Source organism: Stegodyphus dumicola, chromosome 2 (assembly GCF_044657685.1).
Source record: "Stegodyphus dumicola isolate Sdum_Otavi_A_Nest chromosome 2, ASM4465768v1".
Taxonomy (NCBI): Eukaryota; Metazoa; Arthropoda; class Arachnida; order Araneae; family Eresidae; genus Stegodyphus; species Stegodyphus dumicola.
In genome coordinates, this window is record NC_140769.1 from 55,277,238 (window position 1) to 55,301,505 (window position 24,268).

The window sequence follows — 24,268 nt, forward strand, 5'->3', positions numbered from 1 at the left end:
ATAAAAATAGAGATACTAAAAATTAAACGAATTATCTTCTTATTTTTCGCTTTCAATTGGTGAAAAATTAAAAGCCAAAGGCCATTGGGTTTAGATAATTTTAAAGGCTTGAATATCCGAATGCTGTAAATGGGGCAGAAACTCGAAAAGAAAGTTTGTTTAAAAAGTTATATTATTTCAATAATTCTAAACTCTGTAGAGCAGCTACAAAATTAGATTTTTAAAAATAATTTACGAATGTATCTGAATTTCAAAACATCTTTCAGAATATATTAACAGTGCTAGCTTTTGTTGCTAGTGGCGAAAGAAGCTTCTGCAAACTTAAAATAAGAAAAAATTATAAGATCTTCACATGATTAAGAAAGCTTTCAAACATGCCCATTTTTTCTATAGAACATGAATTAAGTGATGAAATAAATTTTTAAAAAAATATTGTAATGCTTCGGTTTAGTTAAAGCAAAATAATAATAATAATAATAATAAATTACAAAAAGTGTTTAAAAATTGGTAGTATGGCTAGATATTTTACACATATGTGTGTGTTTTTAATGTGGTAGTTTTGGCGGATTATTTTAATGTGATAATTTAGAGATTCGCAGTCTTGGCGCGTTTCACTTTTTAGTCACGGTCGAAACAGTAATAGATGTGTTGCACATGCATAATCACAATATACTTGTATTACTTGACGATCATGCTGTTTAAACTCCATATTGAATAGCACGGTATAATGGAGACAATCTACTTTCAGAAAGTTTTAAGTACGCACTCACATTTTTTAAACATAATTAAGTTGAATTTTGTTTGGTGTTTTGTATCTTACACACACACACACACACACACACACACATATATATATATATATATATATCTCTTCATTTTTTCCTCAAATGGCCAGACACCTTGCATTGTACACAGAGGTGCGCATTTACTGCTTTGTCTCAGGGAAAAAGATATGTAGGCAGGGCTCTGCCCATTAGTTGTGGTCGAATAAAAATTTGTCGTCTTTAAGCTGCGCTTTGAGTAAGTCTGATTTTGGTAAGAGCTTAGTCCTCTCGCTTCTATTTCGGAAGCAATTAACAGGCCGCTATGTGAACGAAAGACATATTACGTACGAGAGTTATAAGAGTTCTGTTTGCAAAATTTTATTTTTCTGAGTAACTACTTTTAATTGTTTTTCAATATGCCAAAACTGTCAAACAATCTCTCAATAGAACTCATTACTTACCAGACTTACGCAGAACATTTTCAGAACTGTGGTGGTGAAATGAAGTGTTTTTATCGTTGAGCAAATCTCTTCCATGTCTCTGAAATGATAAAAACATAAATACTTATCATTGATTTTTAACTAAGCAAAATGTCAAGAACAAACTTTTGCCTAATCATAGTAAAATTAAATAATTCTTTTATACATAGAGTTTCAAAATAATTGCATGATTAACATTTTTTTAAAAGTTTGTTCATTGACAAATGGATCCACGTTAAGAAATAAATCAAAGAAAATAAGCTATGACTCTTAACAGTTTTACTTACGTGACACTTTAATAAATAAGCACTTAAATATTTGAATTTAAATTTTAATGCCAAACAAATAAAAGAAATTTTATTAATACCTTTTCCTTACGCTACTAGCCCTTTTGATAATTTTCTATTCAGTAATATGCAGAACTAAACCCTAAGAAAATAATCAAAGCTACATAATTTAAACCACTTTGAACCTATGCAAAGAAACGGCGCTGTTGTCAATTTTAGGGCGGTACAAAATATGCGTTTAAAATAAATGTTTTCTAAAACTTCGATATTTTTACAAAGGAAAAGCTGAAATCCATATTAAATCCAGTTTTTTTACATCAACATTTAATTTTCGAAAGTATACATTCGAAATTTTACGTGCGTAGGTTCTTTATAAACATCTGCATACGGATTCAAATTTTCCATGCAAATCTTTGACTAATAATATTTCAAATAAATCTGACCAAGTATCACTACGTTTCGCCTTCTTAAAATTTATCTCGTGGGCCAGTTTTCTTACTTTTCTTTCCGTAGAGCTCGTGTAAAAATGTGTAAAAATGTACATTTCTACTAAAATTTGTAACGTGGCCAAAAGTACCGTAGTAAGGCAAGATGGATTCATGGCTTCATGGTGTTCTCGCAAAATTAAAAGTCTTCTATCAGCGCAAAATACACTGTAGCGTGATTCATCCGGCCACATTACACGTTTCCAATCCTCTGACGACCAGTGTCTTCTTTCCCGACACCACTGCAAACAAATTCTTGCATATGTCGGGCAGAAATGAGTGGTTATCTCACAAGCACCCAACTATGCATTCCTATTCTTTGCAATTCTCTGCGCATGGCTCGAGCTGAAATATGTTGGCAAGAGCCTTGGTTGACGATCTGTGTCAGTTGAAGAACAGTAGAGTCTCTGTTCGGCTGCACAATTCGTCAGAGACGACGCCGAGCACTCTCTTGGAAAACTGTGCTCGAGTCGCAGTTACGTCTCTTAGAGAAGGACTGGGGGTCCTGATTCCAACTTTTGAAAAACCCTTGTTATGGCTGCTTTTGAGAACCCAGTGAGATTTGCTGTCTTCCAAATCGAGGCCCCGCCTCACTGCACTAACCATCTATAGAAGTGTACCCTGACCGGGCACTCTAACACCATGCTCGGGAATTAGTTTACATTGCAGCATTCATGATACACAGTTATATATTAATGGTGCATAATTTGCATTGTAGACAATATTGTTTCAGATATACTTTACACGGGTACTTTGCAGTTGGATGGATAGATACAATAATTACAATGGATAATTACAATAAGTTATTTACAGATGTATATACATATTTCTTTTGTGTTTCGGTTTGGAGCTTTGTTGGCGGGAGGGGAGTGTTTATGGTAACATTTTAACCACGTGTAATCCACGTCATAAAAAAAATTAGCATACTTCAGTCTAGCACGCATTGAAATGAAAATCTCAAAGGTTTCTAATTTATTGGCCAGTGTGTGTATGACCGAAAGTTTTTCTGTCGAGTAAAGCCATTGTCCAGCTCTGAGCTATTGAGATCATAATATTTTCTTAAGATACCAGTTACATGTAGATAAAGACTCATAGAGTAAAATCTCTTGTACCAATTCAGTTAACTGGCAATATAAAACTGGCAGCACTTTTGAAGACCTAAAATTTAGTTTATGAAATAAAAAAAAAATATACAATAGGCTAACAGTCTGAACATTTAAATGTAGGAAAACGTTCTTGTTAAACTTTCTTGTTTCTGCCACCCGACATAACAAGCCTTACCCAACCAATGAACGAATTATGTACAGTGTAAAGATGATCCCTTTATGTGTTGATGTGTGAACTTTGAAGATAGTGTCATGATAGTCCGAAACAATTCACACTGAAAGATGCGAGATTTACTTTGATTGATCGATGCAAGATTTGCTTGGCAAGATGTTAATAAATTAATTTACTGTCTTATCAGTAGTGAAGTAAATTGTGCTCTATGACTAAGTTCAGAGAAAACGAGTCGAGTGAAAAATATTGCCTTGGTTTTATAATACGTTCGGCGCCCTTGGTCGACTTCTTAGATTTACAAGTATGAGTTTGAGGAAGGTTAGTATTAGAGAAGAGGAGGTGCAGTTTAGGTCTATGTAGACAATTTTGTTTTGGTCACATTCTCGTAAGTAGAAGGTGAGGAGGAGGAAAGGGAGAATACAGACGACGTGTAGTTGCAAGGAAACTTAAAGGGATAATGTTTGCAGATGAAGATTGTTTCTAGCCCACTATGAGGTGGTATAAACAAAGTGTGTCACATGATTCAGGACAAAAATAGACAGCGTCAGTGGTGTGTTCCGTTTTAGAAATCAGTAAAACACAGTCCATTACTATGGTTCAAAGTAAATTTCTATTAAGCTTTAGAAAATCACTTCAAGCAGAAAAATCTGCTTGCAATCAGTACAAAAGTTTTAAAGCTTGTGTATTGGGGAAAGTGATCTGAACTAGACGTGTTAGGTCTAGGACGTCTGTCCGACAGGTTCATTTTCCCAATAGGTATATATAGTTAATAATAAACCTTTCCCTCTGCTCTTTTAAGGACTTGCAATCTTCCAGAAATTTAATTTATTCTGGGTAGCATTAAAAGGTTTTTTTTTTTTTTGGTGGGGACCTTGCCTATGTGTCAGATATTCCCGCCCAGGGTTTCATCATTTTTAATGGTCCATAACACAATATTAAGTGCAATACCAATCAAAAATTTATAAACATTCGGTTAGTTCTAGCATTAAAGACAATGATGATGCGTTTTTCTTGTTCAACGCATTCCTTGCGAGTTAGCGAAAGAGCTCTCCTGTCAACGATATTCTCTTGCACTTGCAACTGTTCTCTTCTAAGCTCATCAATTATTTTGCAAACGGCAACATGAAATTTTGGAATACGTGTTTCAAAATGTCTATGCCTCTTATCGCTGTTTGTACTTGTGGTATTGAAACAAAATTATCAGCTTCTATAGCATAGCAAAAAGCGGATCATTTTATAACTAAATAAAAATTGTTTCCGTTTGGTTAATTGTAATGATTTAATTTAAAGAGATAAAGATTCTCATACAGAATGCTTCGATTTAACCTCAAAATACTGTGTTGGCTAGCCACATGCACCTATGAGCACAGAAAATGATGAAATCGCTTCAAATAAGCATACAATTATTAGTAAGAATGCAGTCTTGGGGAAAAGACGGAAAAATTACTAATGCATTTTGAAAAGAAGAAAGATTCTAAAAAAATTATAAGCAATTATTTTGATTTTAATAGGTTTCATTGTGAATGTAAATAACTACATGAGACTAAACACTAAGGCAAATAAACTAACAATAAGTAACAGGAAATGGTGTAAAGTGAACATGCAGAAACACGCTCACATTCAGCCGATTTCTGTTGCTTATTAATTAGTTACTTTAATGTTTAGTTCTTCGGCGTTTCTTTTCTTACGCTAAGACATTTTTTCTAGTAGTATTAGTGTATTATAAAAGTACGTTTTATAGACAATATACTGCGTTTTAATTATATTTGCTGACACATCTATTATTCAAGTATTAAAGACATATAATTTCGTACACAGGTTTTTGCTACCTTAAGCTATTTAGTTTTTGAATAAATAAAGATTCATTTTATTTTTTATACACTCGCTCTGTCATTCCTGAGAAAGAGCTTAATAGCAACCTGGGAAATACTAGGCTGAAAGCAAAACATTGCGTGATTTAGAAATCCTAATAAACGCACCAAATATAAATTTGAGTCTTCAACTGTTAATATTATTTTTGTTTCAAGTTCAAAATTATAACCTTCGAGTATAATTCACAATGACATGTCATCTTTTCTTCATTTACTGCAAGTGAAATATAAAGAGCTTTCCCTAAGAGCCTTCCTTCGCATGCATTTTTTGCGAGATGCATCATATTAAAGAATAAAAAATGACACATAAAAACCTAAATCTGAACTGTGTATTGAAATAAATGCAAATCTCAGTTCTTCCTCTAAAGTGAAATATTTATAAGAAATAGCCAAGAAGAGAAGGCCCAGATCCGAAATCTTCTATCCGCTGAATTCATCTCGCAAAGCAGCCTACGTTAGAGCCCAACGTCAATGGTGCTGACGTTGCTATGAATCCCTCCGGAAACCGCAGTTGGGGTAACCATCCTCTAAAAGTATTTTTCGTCTGGGGTAGAAAGAAGCATCACATTCTTTGCAAAAGTGGTGTAAATAAACCGATACTTATTTTATGATCCCAAAGTGTTAGAAAATATCATTTAAAAAATATTCATGACATTTTTTGAAAGGTTAAAATAAGCATTGACAGGAAGTACACATACTGTTTTTGAACGTTCAACAGACATCGGATAAAAATTTACAACCTGTATTATTTACACATAAGAGTTTCATATAAAGTATATCGAAAGATCGAATTTAATTTAAATATTTCTGTTTTGCGTAATAATGGAATATGTATTCAGAACCGTTTCGACTGAAGTTGCCTGCGTTCTTTGCAAGTGTTCCGCCCCTCTCGATTTTATACAAATTTTACTGCAAAAAGTTTATATTAGCTAATAAAATTATTATAGATACTGAAATTGGACAAAAATTATTCACGAGTGAAGCCTTTCAACAAGACAGTGAGGATATTATTCAACCAATGACACTATATTTGGATTATTTTATGATCTTGATTTGCCTTCTGGTGGCGAAATAGACGTTTTTACAGATGTTTCCGGAATTGATGGTGGAGTGGGTAGCACTGTGGTAATTTATTTTCATGAAGTGGAGATAGACAATGTGAGAATAAAACTTAAACCAATGAATTCGGTCTATCAAGAAGAACTATACGCATTGAAAGATGCTTTGAATTGGACTAATAAAAATTAACAGTTCGATGTTTTATAAATATTTATACTGATGCCGTATCTGCGCTTCAGGCACTCGCCCAACCAGAGCGACTGTTTAATGAAATAAAAGACTTGTTTAGAAAGGATGAAAGAAAAAATATTGTTAAATTACATTGAGTAAATTTAATATGATGCATTATTGAAAAGCACACAGTGGAATTATAGGGAATAAAAGGGCGGACACTCACCCTTGCTAAAATGGCAGCACTTGGGGATGGGACCGATAGTTTTGATATACAATATTAAAGGAAAAAGATCATTGCTGAAATGGAAAACTGGATTTATACAGAATGGAATTTTTGCTGGGAGTACTCTAATAATAAAAAAAGAGTTAATGAAAAATATAAAGTTAAACAAGAAGATGAATATTATGAATAATATTGATATAAATCAGGTACTGACTGATCATGGGCGTTTCCCGGCTTATTTTAATCGGTTCCATCTACAGAATAATGATAAATGGTTAATATGTGACAAGTTTGGGGACGCCAGGCACTTCGTCGATGAATGTACGCTTACCCGGAGTGCAAGAGAGAAATATAGGAAGAATTTTAAGGCAGATTTTAAAAGGAACTATTCCAATTTGAAAGATTTTGCAGAGACAATAATGAAGATTGTAAATACAAACAAAGATAGAATTAGAATTCGGCACTGAGACTCACATTTTGGACTTTATATGTTTTTTCTTATACTTGTTTTTTTCTGGCCAGTCCCATTTTTTGATCATGCGATCAGCTTGTTGATCAGATCCCCGGCCAGGAGGATCGGGGCTGCACCCTTATAATGATAATGTATTCTTTTATTTTGGAAAATCTTTTGAAACTAACCCACCAGTGGTCGAGTGATTGAAACCACTGAACTGCGGAATGATTAAGACTGGTTAAGATTACTCAGTTGTCTAAATCTGATTTAAATTCGGGTGAACAGGCTGTAGTAGATATTTTAGTGGTTTTTCCCGTACTTCTATACGAATCAGTTTCCCTTAAAATATTCTCCACGAAGGCTTCTATTTCCTATACAGATAACTCTCACGTGTTCTGCCGTAATCAACCAAATAAACATATGAAATTTAAAATTTGGGAAAAGCAAATTATGTAAGTCGAAACTCAAATGTAAATAAAAAGTAAAAAGTAATCGGAAATAAAAGAAAAGGTCATCAAAGATAAACCTCCTTTGAAAAGGATAATTTTTGATTGAGGATCATTTCTTTCGCGATCAATGGAATGGGCTTCGAACAAAACTTCTCAGTCCGTTAAAGGACCCTACATGACAAATTAGGTGAATTTGCATAAGGAATCTAATGAAAATAGGAATCTGGTGTAGAGCCACAAAGATGCAATGTGGCTTAAATTTCGGGGGAAAAGCAACTAATATATTGACACGTTTCTCTTCCAGTTTGAAGTAAGCTGTGTAAACATCAGCAAAGAAACGGTTTCTTTAACTTTGAAAACATTTATAAAACACATACTGTTAATCAGTGAAAAGGTGTCATAAAGTATTTAAATGTAAATCAGACAGTTAAAATCAGAACTTCAGGTTACCAAAACAAACAATAGTGTATTATCTTGTTCAACTATTATCAAAGGGAGGAATTTATACGTTTTAAGTGTACTTTTAGCAGTTATAAATTAGATTCACTTGTAGAAAGGGCAAAACAAAGAACCAAAAGGCTTGCAAAAAAATATTAGTCATATACATATTTTGCATAATATTTACAGAATTCTTCAGAAAGCGATATCCAGTTTGCCAAGAAGATGGTTAGTTAGAAAAACTCATATTAGCGTGGATTTGTATAATACGTATATAATAACTATGTTGTTGCTGCTGTGACTTATCATACTTGTCTAACAGTAACATAAGAACAAGCCCACGAAATTCATCGTGGCAAAGAGGGCAAGACTGCGCCTGTCGTTGACAAGAACCTTGATCACCATACAGACGACAGTACGACTATGCCCACTTCCGCCCCAGTTTTGAAGGAGTACAGTTCCCCTACCACAAGTCTTTCGAGAGGACTTTCGGCTGGTCGCATATTTAGAGGGCCTCCATGCCGCATAGACATTTACAAACATCCATGCCTTCTCCGGAATTCGAACCAGTGCCCTTCGGTACAGCAGTCAGGGTTGCTACTTATTATCCCGGTTGGGCGGCAAGGCTAGACTATAAATGTCCTAAATATAACCTAATATGAAAGAGGTTACAGATCCGTTATCTGTTTATAAATGACTATAATAACTAAATATTTGGTCAAAATAATTGCATTATGTATTGATATCTGAAAGCAATGAATTAAGCTCCTCGCATCCCACCCCGTGAGCTTAGGATCCCATTTTCTAATAGAAATGCGAGTGTTTTTATTGATTTTCAGATCCTTCATATTATTTTTTTTTTCTTATTCTAAACAATATTCCACCCTTTTCTGGTGACTATTAAAATTATCTCAGTTTGTCCAATAAATTACAAAGTGAATCTTCGAGTCATATTTCCCTTTCCACTGTGACTCGTAACTGTTTATTTCCCCTGGTTACAGGTCCCAACCTCTGCCGAAAGGGATTGTAAAATATCTAATTTATTCACAAGTCCGAATGATTAGACTAAAAAACGGTAAATTTCAAAATTAATTTATTGCTTTGGTAGTTAACTTGCATGATAACACACGTTTTTCTGAAGTATGGGATCTTGTACTGCATATGGATGTACGAATGGAACGCGTAAAATAATTCCCTGTACTTCATTTCAGGCGTAAGCGTTGATTTTCTCGTGTAATTTGGTAAAAGCGTTGAAAAAATGTCACCATGTCATGTATTTTCTATTCCAGATGTAAAAAAAAGGACTTTGTACTTCCCAAATTATATTAAATATATTTTCAAGTTTCCGTTTATTATCTTTATTCCTTAACATGCACCGATATGCGCTAGGATTTTAACTATGTTATTTGAACGTTTTAAAGAGTTTTCTCATGATCTTTGTTAAAAGGAGAAAATTGATTGATACTATTTTTATGAATCATAAAAGTGTTACATAAGGCAACTCTGGACTCCCCGCCGGGATGCTCTCCCGCAAAATTGGAGTGCAATATGACAACAGCAACAGCAACAACAACAAGAAAAATATTTGTTTAACTTTTTTATTTGCGCTTTTTGAAAGAATAAATACCCTTTATAAACTTTTGCGTAGTCGCTTTGTTTGTTTAATCGTTTCTTTTCAGCGGTTTTTGAATAATTGCTTTGTTGGGTATTCTTATATATGCGAACAGGTTTTTCGCAGTTGAAAATTAAAGGTTTTTGTGAAAAGAACCCGACTGACCGATGAGTGTCTACAATCCGTGATAGTTTCTATAAATTTTTCTTTAAGGTTACAAACTTTACTAAAATATAAATGCCATCAAGTGTCAAACTGCAGTAAGAAATAAGGAAATTTATGATTGCTTAAATATAAATATATATTTGCCAAAGGAATACTTAATAAATTAAAGAAAAGGGTTTTCGTTATTCAATTCTCAAGTTCTGACCTATTTCGAAAGTTTACTCTGAAAATTTGGAAAATTTTCATACAATTTGTTTATTTTAAAGTAAACTATTAAATGGTTAGTTCAAATTTCAGCATAATAGAATTATTTTTTAAAATGTTTCTTTGAAAATTTAACATTTAGCTCTCAATACATTTAAATTGCGAAGTGAAACCAAAAGAAATTTCTTGCAGATACTAGCACTTAGATTTCAGATAGAAAATCAATAATAAATTTGAATTTTATCCTTTTCATTATTATCGCTATTATTGATTATGTGTTTTGAAAAATATCTGAAGAGAATTAAACACCTGGAGAAAATAGTAAAAAAGAATTTAACCAAAAGAAAGGATCTCATAATTTTAGCTCGGAAGAGAAGGAAAAAATTCTAAGTTTGAGAAAGAAAAATTGAGCATACATGAAAACATTGTGGAAAATGCAACTGAATCTTGTTTTAGCAAATTTTCAATTAAACCATTTTCAAAGCGAATTAAATTTTAAGGGGTGATATCCGAACGATATACGGAGGGATATACGGAACTTCCGCCCACATGCAATATGAATTTGAGACCACGGACTTAAATTATAGCAAAGCACAAGAAAAGATCGTAGAGTCATTAGGGTATTTTTATAGCAGGAGTGATGAAAAATGAACAACACTCTCGCCTGGAATCGAACTACGGACCTCTGGATTACGTGCCCAGTGTGCAGACCACTACACTACGAAGGAATGCTAAGGAGGCGGAGAAATACCTTATAAGATGTCTTCGTGCAGGACTTCTACAAAGGGCGTTTACACATTTTTAGAACGATTTCGGGGCCATTTAATTAGTAATCAATGTGTTAAACGTATTTTTTAAATGTTCAATTTGCCTTTCTGGACTGTAAGTCTGCATCCTGATTTTCTTGACAGAAAGGCTCTTCGTAAAGTTCTGAAGGTTACTGATTTCCATTCCTCTTTCACTACTCTCCAGAGTCCATCAATCGTGGTGGATTTTCGCTCAGAAACAACTCTTTTCAACAGAAATTTCAAAGGCACAATAGACCATAGGTGAAGCACCGGGGAACTTGGATACGGTGAACAAGTATAGTTAGTATAGATGAAGAGACAAAACAGAGACAAAGTTAGAATAAGTAGTATATCTTTTTAGCATAATATGTATGTGCCATATCTGTATCACTGTTCATGTTTTCAAGGAATGCAGTGGTACTTTTCGAAGTATGACTTGTTCTTTCGCCTTGATGAAGTTTCACTGTTGAAAGTCACTGGTGTAAAGAAATGGTATTTCTTGTGTCAATATCGGACATAAAACTTTTTCTCGATAGTACATTGATCGATTTCAACATTTTGTTTCATTTTTCTTATTTTTGATTTTCTGTTGTAAGAGAGCATTATGAAATAAATTCCCCTACCTGAATCTTTCTTTGTATTGAAGGAACTAGGTTTGTACAAATTTTTCTCTTCGTTTTCGATAATTAATAGACCCCCCCCCTTTTTTTTTTTTTTTTTTTTGGTTTTGTTTTGTTTGTATAGTCCATTTAGGCGAAACCATGCTTCATCAAGGGTTACAATGTTTTTTTTTTTTTTTTTTTTTTTTTTCTATCTTATGCTAAATAGTTTTATATAGGGTTCTACAAATTGTTCTACCTTGAACCACATGTCTTGACAAAAGTTAGAAACATTATGTTTTTTAGTATTTTGAACTTGTAAATTTCGGTTTAATATTTTATTTATTGTTGCTATATACTGAAGCATTTAGAAAATTTTAATACCACGCATATCACAGCGTTTATGAATTATGGAATAGGAATATTTCTCTTGGGAAAACGAAAAATATATCTTTCAATTCACAGCCAGTTTACGTGCGACATTTTCAAAGAATAAATTAAAAAAATAGGAGACAATATTTGTCATATCAAATAACAAGCTGTTACCAGAAAAGTTTTTACTCCAAAACGCTTGCTGTAATATTTGATGGCAACAACTTGAAAGGTGAAACGTCGTTTATAGTGAACCAACGCAAAATGCCAAAACTAAATTAATAAACCTTCTGCGCAGATTGCTCCTTTGGACTAAAAATACTTCTCGTGAAACTATTATTCTTTCAAAATCAATCTTACTGAATCTTACTTTAAGTTTTTAAAACAAAAGTATTTATTGTAGTTATTTTTTTTATTATTATTTTATTTTAATGAAGATTCTCTTAATTTCTATTGTATCCGAAAGAATTGCAACAAAGGAAATATCCTCAGCTAGGAGAAAAACACTCGCCCACAAATAGCAGTGAAAGCAAACCTGATTTTCTAACGGATTAGGGAAGGCTTAAGTACTTGTTCGCTGCTAAGGTAGGGAGAGTGCTTGATTAGTCACAGCTCACCATTCTGACAGCCCCCAATAATTCCCAGGTTCGTTTTGCCCTAGCCTTGATTGGGTGCATGGGTTTTGGGACTTGGTTAGTTGTTTCGAAGTGGAAAGACAGAAGAGCGGTTACGCGCCAATAAAGAAAATCATTACCAGGTGATTCTTGCCAGACCTTAGCGGCAACGGTTTAAGATATCGCTGGGAAGCATCTGGATTGATAGTTTCTAAAATTTATTTCGCCGATATCAAAACTGGAACAAATGGAAAATCAGAACTGGTACTTAAGAAAAGCATGAAAAACAAATTTAATTTAACCCTTCACTTAAAGCAATAGAATAAAAATATGAGTGCTCTCAGTGTACCAATGCAGTGTTTTAATTAATCAAGGGCATTTAACAGCATTGAAAGCATTATTTCTGCTCATCAAACAAAGAAAAATAATAATTAATCAAACAAAAATGTATTTATATGAAATTTAAAAAATCAAGTTCAGTGAAATAATTAAACATTATAATATGTTGAAAAATGCTGCCCTGACGGTATAGTGGTTAGGGGAGCCTGACTGCGATACCGAAGGGCCTGGGTTCGAATTCCGCAGAAGTATGGATGTAAAAATTGTCTGTCCCTTCATAGGAGGCAATGATGGCCCACCTATTAGGTGCCTCCATAATAAAGAGAACAGTCTTAGGAGTGGCCGATACCGGCATAGGCAAGTGACCGCCATTAGGAAAAAAAATATGTTGAGAAACAATTTCATATATTCTTCCAAAGGTATTACTAATGTTAGCTACTATAGCGACATTCCATTACACAACAAAATGAAACAACCACAAGTAATGGAATGCACTCAAAAATATTAAAACTATGTCTATGGTTTTGGAAGGCCCACCAGTGTCCGAGCGGTAAAGTCACTGAACACTGGTAGTTCAGACCTGAACTTGATTCCAGGCATTTAGGGCTGGCTGCATAGACGTTTTCGTGGTTCTCCCCATGTGTAACGCAGATCCGAGTCAGTTTCCCTTAAAAAATCCTCCACAAAGGCATCCATCCCCTTAGGCAGGTAACTGTCGGAGCTTTGCTGTAATCACATAAACCAAACCAGTTATTTCTGGATTTTTATATTCATATTTATTATATTTTTATATTTTTACATTCACAGGGTTGGGAAGCACTAGAGTTAAAACTCATTTTCAATTAAATGCTTGATTTTTAATTACCTTCTTCTCCCTTTAGAAGTAGACGTCTTCAATTTCCGTTCTTTTAAAGACACAAAATGCTTCCAAGAAAGGAAATTCATGACTTTATTATCAATAAATAAATAAATAAATAAACAACAAATTAAGAAAAGGCATTATTTATTAAACGTAAAAAACCTTCTTTTGAAAGTTGTTATTCATATGCAGAAAAACTGACATCTAGCCACGTTTTGTTATTCTTGTTTTGTCTGCCGACCTATATTTGTTTTAAAGGTGCAGTAAGATGTTTAAAAGTGCTATTTTCTGAGTTTTGTAACTCAGAATGAAACAAATGTAAATTGACGTTTTGAAGATCAATGGAATTAGTCGAAGATATTTTTTAATTTACTACAGAAACTGCAGAACAGAGGGTGTTTATATATTTTAGAACGATTTTGATAAAGAATGAAAACAAAGCAAATGTTTTGGAATACAAATTTCTAAATAAATAAAATAATAAACCACGGTTTGTAACTTAAAGCTAAAAAAATATTCACCAGCTTTTGTCGAAGGATGTAGCTCTATGCAGAACAATTTGTAGAATCATGTAAGAAAATGAAAATACATTGTGCCTCTTAATGAAGCATGGGTTTACCTAAATAACTGCAGCAAAAAAAGGTCTATTTATTATCGAAAAACGAGGAAAAATGTACAAATCTGGTTTCGTCAATGCAAAGAAATTTTCAGCGAAGGATCTATGATTGCAGGAGAATTCTCTTACGAGGGGAAATCAAAAACAAGAAGAGTGGTAAAAGTGTTTAAAATTAAATCAACTAATTTTTACCCTAGTGAGTTATTTTTATCAACAGAAGGTTTTATGTCCGGTATTTACAGAAGAAATTCCATTTCTTTCCTTTCCCAGGGACTTTTTTTTTTTTATCTCAACTTATTTCAAAGAATGAAACTTTATAAAAACAAAGCAACAAGTCCTACTTCGAAAGGTACCACTGCAAAAAATGAAGACTGATACAGATAATGCATATTGGCCTTTTCAGTGTACTCCTGGGAAGTCTCGTGGACGTTTCAGCTATGGACTATTTTGCCTTTGTTCTCTTGGAAGTAAATTGATTACTGTGGGGAAATCTCACCACGATTGATGTTCTTTTGAGAATGATGGAAGAGGAATGGAAATCAGCAACTATGGAAATTTTATGAAAAGCCCTTCTATCGTAGAAATCACGATGCAGACTTATAATTCCGAAAAAATACTATCAGATAGAATATTTAAAAAATTACACTTTACATTTTAAACATGAATTAATCGGCTCCGAAATTACTCTAAAAATATCTAAACACCGTCTGCAGTATGTTTGTTTAAAGATGTTCTCTTAATTTAATACTAACTGATTTATTATCCTAATTGCTACTTAAGAGTTTCATTTCCTCATCGATGAGTTGCACATCATCGCTATAATTGTAAGTGTTTATACAGGTACAATGTTGCGTGAAATTCAAAAGCTTGATTCGCAGTTCGTAAATAGGTAAGCTGTTGTAAGCCGACTTCTTGATTTTAGATTCCTATTAACTAATTATTTTCAATATGAAATATAATAATGAAAACTACTGGTTTATTTAGAGGAAATAATAATTAATCGTTTCACTCTTTTCAATCAATCGTTTTAATCATATTTCTATCCAAAAAATTCTATAGCGTTATGTACAAATAGCATTCCTTCTTGCATTTCTTTGTGGTGTAGTGGCTAGAACATCTAGCTTTTAACTGTAAAATCCATCAACCTATTTTTGATGACGCAAAGTTGATTTTTCATTTTTCTTTCTGCTAAAAGTCTAACAGTCTTTACAATCTGACCGTTTACTGTGGCAGCAAAAGGAGAGAAGAAACAAGAACTCAGCTTTATGCAGAAATCGTGTTGCAAAATATCTGTGTGGTTGCTCACCGCTATTAACTACCATACAGATCGGAACAATGCAAGGTGTATATTAAATAATTACACTTTCTTTTAGTCATATAGGTCTTATAAACGAAGTTAATTTCTGAGAGTTTCTTCAGCAATATTCATTAAATAATTTATTAAAAAAATTTCTTTATGTTATAGTAATTTATGACCACATAAATTTACAGAGTACATTGTTTTTCCTCGGTAGAAAAGAAAATATTGTATGACGTCAGCGAAGGCTATGTTTGGTTCTGTATTGCACTGAATAAACGATATCGGATTTCTGTGCCGGTGAAATCAATCAAGATTCTGTTTGGTCGGACAAAAATCCCCGCTAGACGACGAAGGAATAGAAAATGAAGCTTGGAATTCACCGTCGCATAGTATCTAGTTGATTTCGCCAAACATCTTTTTGAAAGAAAAATATTTTAACCTCGGAAATGGTAGAAAGCGATGTAGTACCGAATGGCTTCCTAACTCAAGTTTTTAATTTTTAATAAATATATCTAAACAGTTCACTGCTTCAAAATACCTTTGCTTAATTTGTCCCTTGTGTCACATATCCTGTTCCTATGTTAGGCTTGGGAAAAGGTTTGTCGCGTGATTTAAATTTTCCTCAGCATGCTCACCTCTACGTGATGTCATAAAATATTAATTATTTCTACTCACGTGTCCACATTCTTCCCACATTTGAGCGAAGCGGTTCAGAACTTTTCGAAGGAAAGAGATTTGTTAAAGAAGTTAACTTCGTAGTGTTTACTAGCTTTAAATATGTACAGCGAAATCACAGGCACGATATTTTTTATAACTCGAAATAAAAGCCTAAAACGGTGTATTTTAGTTCCTGACGTTTGTCACATCATGTTTTGTTATCGTCAGCAGTGCACCAAACATAGAATATGGAAAATCATTACTTCAAAAAAGCACGTCTGAGCTTCAAAAATTTAGCTATAGAATTAATAGTTTTTTCATAATACAACTTAGCATAATATGAAATTTCGAAAAAGAACACTTATGCATATTAGTGGTTTAAGTATGATGCAGTCGTCCAAACGGTATAGTGGTTAGAGGAGCCTACTAAGGTAGGCCCGGGTTCCAATCCCAGAGAAGACATGGATGTTTGTAAATGTATAGTGTCGGTGCGGCGTGGCGGCATTCTAAATATGCGGCGAGCCGAAAGTCCTCTCGTGGGGATTGGTGGAAGGGGAGAGGGGTGGGAGACCCCTGGATCCCCCTCGGGATGCTCTCCCTCAAAATTGGGGGTGGGAAATTAGGAGTCTAACTTCTCTTCGGAGTAGGCTCTGAAAAGCATTGTTCCATTTAATATGGACAAGACAACAACAAGCATGATGCAGATTATGTAGTAATAAACTGAGTTCAAGAGTCTATCTAAGTGAACAGACAAAGTTATGATAATATATGGTTGTCATTGTTTGACTTGAAATCTAACGCTTGCCAAATGCACAGGAGTTATGAACAATCCTGGATCAGTGCACCTCCATCTATCATTGAGCTTAAATCCACATTTTGATTAAAATACAAATATGGCCAAAGACGGAATGGACCATCACAGTCTAAAGTTAGCATGGAAAGGCTAACTTTAGACTGTGATGGTGTAGAGTAAAACGTCACACTGTACATAAAGTAGTCCTAACAGAAGATGCCCATATTTCTTTCACTTAATGAACCTTCTTACAAAAAAAAGGGGGGATACTACACTCTTAGACAACAACAACAAAAAAAAAAAAAAAAAATTCACCAAGAAGTACATGTACAACCGAAAATCACATGATTACAGTTTGAGAAAAATTGGATGATTTATTGAAGTGATATAACTTCACAAAGTGAAAAAGTTACTAACACGTTTGTCCACCTCTGGCCCTTATGCAAGCAGTTATCCGGCTTGTTATCGATTGATAGAGGTTGTGGATGTCCTCCTGAGGGATATCGTGTTAAATTGTGTCCAACTGGCGCGTTAGATCGTCAACATCCCGAGCTGGTTGGAGGGTCCTGCCCATAATGCTCCAAACGTGCTCAATAGGAGAGAGATCCGGCGACCTTCCTGGCCAAGTAGAAACATGTTCAGTGTTGGGGGCGGGCATTATCTTGCAGAAATATAACCCCAGGGTGGCTTGACATGAAGGGCAACACAACGGGCCTTAGAACTTCGTCGACGTAGCGCTGTGCTGTAAGGTTGCGACGGATGACAACCAAAGGGGTCTTTCTATTGAATGAAATGGCACCCCAGACCATCGCTTCTGGTTGTCAGCCTGTCTGCCGGAAGACAGTCAGGTTGGTATCACACCGCTGTCCGCGGCGCCTCCAGACTCGTCTTCGCTGATCATTGGGTCTCAGTTCAAAGCGGGACTCAACACTGAAGACTATTCTACTCCAGTCAGTGACATTCCAGTGCGTATGAACCCGACACCACTGCAAACGGGATTGACGTTGTACAGAGATCAATGGTAGTCGGCGCAAGGGGCGCCGTGACTTCAGCCCCCTTCCTGTGAGCCGTCTATGAATGGTCCTTGCGGTCACTGAAGCACTAGTTGCACAATCGATGATAATGATGCAACTGGGGATGTGAGTGCCGCTCAGACGATTGCTCGGTCTTCACTTTCTGTCGTTTCTCTAGGCCTACCGCTTCCTTCTTGACGCTGTGTGCGGCTATGGTTCACCCATTCCTGCCAACATCGTCTAATAATGCCATTGCTCCTGCTCAAATGTCGAGCTATTCGCCGATAAGACCAACCGGCTTCTTTGCGCCCACTATACGACCTCTCTCAAATTCTGACATCTGAGCATCTCATTTGCGCATCTGTATGCGAGGCATAGTTATTGTCTACCAGAGTACACGGAATGAAATTCGTGAAGAATTTATGACCTGGAATCGCAATTTCTCCTCTTAAATTGCGCACATCAGATGCGATGTAGCGACAACCGTTCATTCATTGGCAGCCAAAATGTAAAATTCTGAATTTTCATTCGAAACCTGTATGCATATCAATCTGTGTCCGATTTGCTTTATATCTTCTCGGTAATAACAGCAACAACAATCTAAACCATAAACACTATTTCCTATATTGCTATCAGAAATTCATTGCAAAACATTAACCAACCAGTTTATTGCGCAATGTTTACTCAGCCAGAAAAATGACGCATATAGTATTTACACACCAAATTATGAAAATAGAGTGCTTCCAGAAAATATTTCTTGATCCGGAATAGGTTATGTATTAATTCCTAGTGCATAATGAATTTAATACTGATTTCAAATGAATTTAATACTAATTTCAAATTCTTAATGAATTTATTATATTATAGTTTAAACATAGTTTTCTCTTGACTGGTTTACATTTCTTTAAATAATAATTTAATTTCTTTTAGCGAAACATTAGTCTAAAAGACGGTTAACTTTTCTCAGTCTACTAGCCTAGTCGAGTTATAGGTCAATGGACAGCTGCGGTTCCCGTCCGCATATTTTGTAAGTGCACATCTGTATCGCCACGGAAAGAATGGCTTCTAGAATGGACCAATTGGGCTTACGGTAATATTTGTGTCATTTCACATGATTTTTATCGCGTTTCAAGTAAGATGGTTGGAACTTTTTGCCCCGCAATTTTTTGTACAAAATAATTAAATCATCATGCATTTCTTTTAATTTTTAGTGCGAAATTACATCAGATATAAACATAAATATATATGTAAACAGCAGAAAAAGTCTTAGCATATTTTATTGCAGATTTTATTGTTTAGTGCAGTTACGTATATGGAAAGGTAGTCTATAATAATAACCAATGCTCAGTTTTATTCAAAGTGAACTTTCCTAATTTGCATTGGCTGCACAAGAAGTGGTCTTCAAACAGAATGAATTTATCTTATTCGCAACGAATCTATTTAATTTATTCATATATAATTATGTTAAAAATAAGTACAATTAGATCATTCACAGTATATATATTGAATTTTACACTTTCAAAATCAAAGGAATGCAAACAATGAGTTAAGAAAATACTACATTTATTGTAACACTTCCAGTTATTCTTAGCTGAATAAAAAATTATGCACTTAAATTCTCTTAATCTACATGTGGTAGTAAATGCATATTATTCGAGGCTAATTGTATCTTGAGTCCTTTTTTTGATATAAAAAGCGATCATATGCCAATCCGAATATTCCAGTGAGTGATAAATTTCGCGAAAATGAAATATTGATGGTTAAATAAACTTATAAAATGAAAGCACTATAAGATTTTCTACTAAAATGATAGCAGCATTTATACTCCATACATCTATAAGACATCTATAAAACTGCGAAACAAGTGCAAAATAAAACGTAAACAACAACATGCGCTCATATGCATAGTTTCAAAAATTCAGTTTCACAAGAGTAGTAGAAGCTCATTGGTCCATTTTTGAAACCCCACCTTTCAGTGACGATACTAATGTGCACTTGACCCACCAGCGGCCGAGCGGTAAAGTCGCTGAACACTGGTAGTTCGGTCCGACGTTGGAATTCTGCGAACGGGCTGGCTGCGTGGGTGTTTTCGTGGTTTTCCCCATGTGTAACATTGTATACGAGAGTTTCCCTTAGAAATTCCTTCACGAAGGCATCCCTCCCCTTAGGCAGAGAGCCATCGAGGCTTTGCCGTAATTAAATAACCTAACCTAACCTAATGTACACTTAGTGAATTTTGTTTCCCATCCTTAACTTTCAAAACTGTGTACCTATTTTTTGGGGTAGGATGAGAGAAAATTTCGGCATCGTTCGAAGTGAAAAACACACACATTTTTTAATCACTGCCGATGTCACAGCTCTGACAGTAATACTGTTAAGCACTTTTCTTGAAGTTTTGCGTATCCCGATCGGAGAGCCCAGACTTTTTTGGAAAAATGGCTGTAAATTATTACATTTTTCTCGCTGTTTGGAGAGAATTTAAGAAAAGGATTTCAATGGGTAGATATCAATTTATATCTAATTCGAGCTAATGCTGAATTTAGACGCGTTCCGGATTTTAGAGAGGCGAGGTTTTAAAAGTTATTTCATGAGAGGCAGGAGTGAAAAATCATCTTTTTGAAATTACTAAAAAAGGGGGGACGGAAAAAGAGAGAGAAAGTAAGGCTCCGACCATTCTCGGCGGCGTAATGGCAAACATTTAGTTGGCATAATGTTTAAACAATGGCACATTTATTTTATTTTATTTAGTATAGTTTCTGAGAAATGATCAGTCGTTTTTAATGTTAAATGAAATTCTGAAATGTTACTTGTTACTTAATAATTAATAATTGAAGAAATGAATTTTTAATGTTTAATTATTATAAATTATGCCTTAAATTAAGTTAATAGGTGAGTGAAAAACCAAAGTGGTCATAAAAGAAGGTATCACTAATTTAATAAGTATAGAATATTATATTAAGGAATGTAATTTAATAAACTGCTGAATGAAGACTACTAGAAGCTGAATTATTTTCTACGAGAGCCATTTGTATGTCCCTCTATTTCAGTTTTAGATTTGAATATTAAATTTGGGTATTTGATTCAGCAGTTTTTAAAGTTTTTAAAATAATGTTCATGTAAGGACCTGGATCCAGTTATCCCAGCTATCTAAGCTTATATTAATCAAGGATAAATAAATGTGTTTTAATCGTAAATTTTTGCTTATTTTTATTTTAGTGATCTATCATGTGCCCCATGTGATCCTTAAAGAAAACATGGATCTTCTAAAGCGAACCTGGGTAACTTATTGCAGTCTAAATGTGGAATTAATTATTTATGTGTACTGAATTTTACAATCTGATTTATTATTTTATTTGAACCGGTGACTGAATTCTTACAATTGTATCCTTCACTGATGTCTTAAGAAGTTTTTGATTAGTATTTCAACGAAAAGAATTTGCGGCTATCCCTAGAATTTAAGAATTACTGTATTGAGATTTATGTGTGTTTCTTATGTGTTCAGAGGATATAGCAAGATATTTTAATGAGAGATAGTACTTTTAGAATTTGAAAATGAATTGTATTTTCATTTCTTATGAAAAAAATAATCTTTTTTTTTTTTTTTTTTTTTTTTTTTTTTTTTTTTTTTTTTTTTTTTTATTTATTTATTTATTTATTTATTTTTACCAGCTTACAAAGAGGATGTTATCTCATTTCAGTCTCAAGGATTTTGCCTTAAAGAGTTTGAGTTTGAATTAATATAATTTGGGGTATATAGTTTATGAATTTGTAAAGTATTTTCTCCCTCTTTTCCACATGCCTCCATGGTGTAATTGAAAGCATACTCGATGCGTATTCGAGAGGTCTAGGGTTTGAGTTCCGGCGAGAATATTGCATACATTTACATTCCACCATCAATATAACCTAATAGCTTTACAGTGCCGCCAATAACTAAAAGGTGGTGAAAGATATTTGTCACCTTCAGGATTTGGCGACTGGGTCCCCTAATCCCCAGTCGCCCTTTAAAAGAGGGAGTATATAAGGTACTTTCTCCCTTCTTTCCCAATCACCATATTCTAGATCTTAAGTGACTTTATTCCATGTTCTGGCTTCGACGTCAAAGTTTATATTTATTATCAGTTGCAGCTAATTTGAATAATTTGCAGCTAATTTGAATAATAAAAAACAGCAAAGTATTTTGTTTGCTTATTCTCACACATTTCTCTATAATACAACATCTTACAGGCATTCAAAATGTTGCTTTTAAATTTAAGTAAAGTAAATTAAATAAAGTAAATTAAATTAAATAATAGTAATAAAGTAAATTAAAGTATTTTAAATAAAGTGTCTTTTCAAAATTTGGCGCAGTTTCACAACTACTGTATGAAAATAAACTTAGGCTGTTTCCTTCTTTCACTTTTTTTATGCCTGTCTAATTTGAAAATTCTGTTCAGACTTCTTTTTGGTTAAGGAAAAGAGTTACAAATGACAACTTCCATAAAGTTTTTATTGAATTGTCTAAGGTGAGGGATGCCTTTATAGAGGACATTCTAAGAAAAACTTGTTCATGTTCACATTACACATGGGAAAAGCCACGAAAATCACCCATCAAGGCATCCCATTCGCCATGATCGAAAGCAGGACGAACTACCAGCATTCAAAAGTCTTACTGAGTCCAGTGGAGAGGCTTTTTTCAAAAAGAAACTATAAAAATTCCGGACATTCTTATAAATTTACGCTCTTTATAAATAAAGGAATTAATTAAAACAGAAAACTGAATTTTTTGAAAATCATAAAGCATAACAGCTGTACAGGTCGAGGCTAAATTCTAAAGCAAAATCTTAATATAAGACTTTGCAGTGTATCATAAATGGCTATCTCGCTAAAGTGGCACTGCAGAACACCCCAAGATACAGAAGTTAAGGCCGCGTCTCAGCAAGGAGGCAGGAGACAAATTAATGGCTATCTCGAGGTTGCCAGCTACAGAGAATCCCCATCTCAAAGGGCTTCAGATTTCTTTAATGAGTGGTAGCAGTAACAGACTCTTCATCATGGGACATATAAAAGGAGTTTTTTGCAATATGACCATCGATAAGGGAGCCAATGTTATCATCATTCGAAAAGATCTCGCTCAACAACTGGAAGGTAAAGTCATTTGGACGCCGCCTTGCGTAAACCTCCAGACTGTGTCCGGTGATAAAATCGAAATCAGTGGAAAGTTAAATATTAAAACATCACGTCTGGAAGTACGACGTACCACCACACGGCATATGAGAAAAATATTACAGACCCTTGCATACTCGAATGAGACTTTCTAAAAAAATACACTTTTTCTTGAACTTCAAAAATAACGAACTGCATTCTGCCTATGAGAACATAATCCAGTTCAGAATTAATGATGAAAGAGATAAATCCTTCCATTAAGTTGTAGGGTTTATAATTATTTTAACGTTGTTTACCAAGTTGGACCTCATGGTATATTGAAAATTTCTCAGCGTTTTAGTGTGGAAGGTTAATCAAATAAGGTTTTTTGTATGTCTAAAAATATATTTCAGTATAATAAGTACTGTTGGCATCAAATATTTAGTTTGTATAAAAGGTAATTAATTCTTCATACAAATTTATACTTTTTTTATGTGAATCTGAATGCCTAATATTAGCAATACAATTTGAACATTTTGAGGTGGTGACATAGAAAAATGATTTTTTTTCCTATTTGATTATATGCAATATAATACTTTCACAGCAGATTATCCGTGTAAAATCATATAGTGTAATCTTGACTTACACAGTATACTGTAAAGCAGTATAATTCAGTATACATCATTACGTGAAACTAGTCTTCTAATTTCACAGTAACAAAGGGTACAGATTCATTTGTTGTCTTCACTACAACCGTATAATTCAGTATACAATATTATGTAAAATCAGTTATCTAATTTCACAAAAATAAAACGTACAGATTCATTTGTCGCCTTCACTACAATCTTTAGCACATATCACGAGTGTGCTGGTCTTCCTTAGCGTTTCGCAGACAAAATGTTTGCTTTCCCAGCAAATTGTGTTGACCTTCCTGTCTGTGCTTCTGGGACAGTTCGAGCATCATCCTCTCTTGTAGATCTGCTGTTGTTTTGATGCTTATGGTGTGCTCTAAACTCCAGTCATGCGCGCAACAAAACCTCCGGCAGATTCTATAGAGGTGTTTGGACTATGGAGGCCATTTACATTGCTCGCGCTCCGCAGAATTTTGGGTTTGGTCAGTTCCTTGCCCGATTCCAAAAGTAAAATATGCCATGCAGTAAATGCCAATGAATACGGCACGAAGTGAATCAATGTAAATATGTAACGTGGCAAACCAAGCGGGGTCCTGGCTGAGCCCCAAGACTGTTTTCATATT

General features: G+C 34.3%; 1 protein-coding gene across 1 annotated transcript in view; it reads right to left on the minus strand.

The window, feature by feature from the left end:
- LOC118191574 (uncharacterized) overlaps positions 1-24,268 on the minus strand; it is a 208,165-nt gene that overhangs the window by 125,862 nt on the left and 58,035 nt on the right. The window contains exon 2 of the mRNA XM_085810669.1: positions 1,226-1,304. Within this exon, the coding sequence (XP_085666795.1) occupies positions 1,226-1,304 (79 nt within the window). The remainder of the gene's footprint in view (positions 1-1,225; positions 1,305-24,268) is intronic.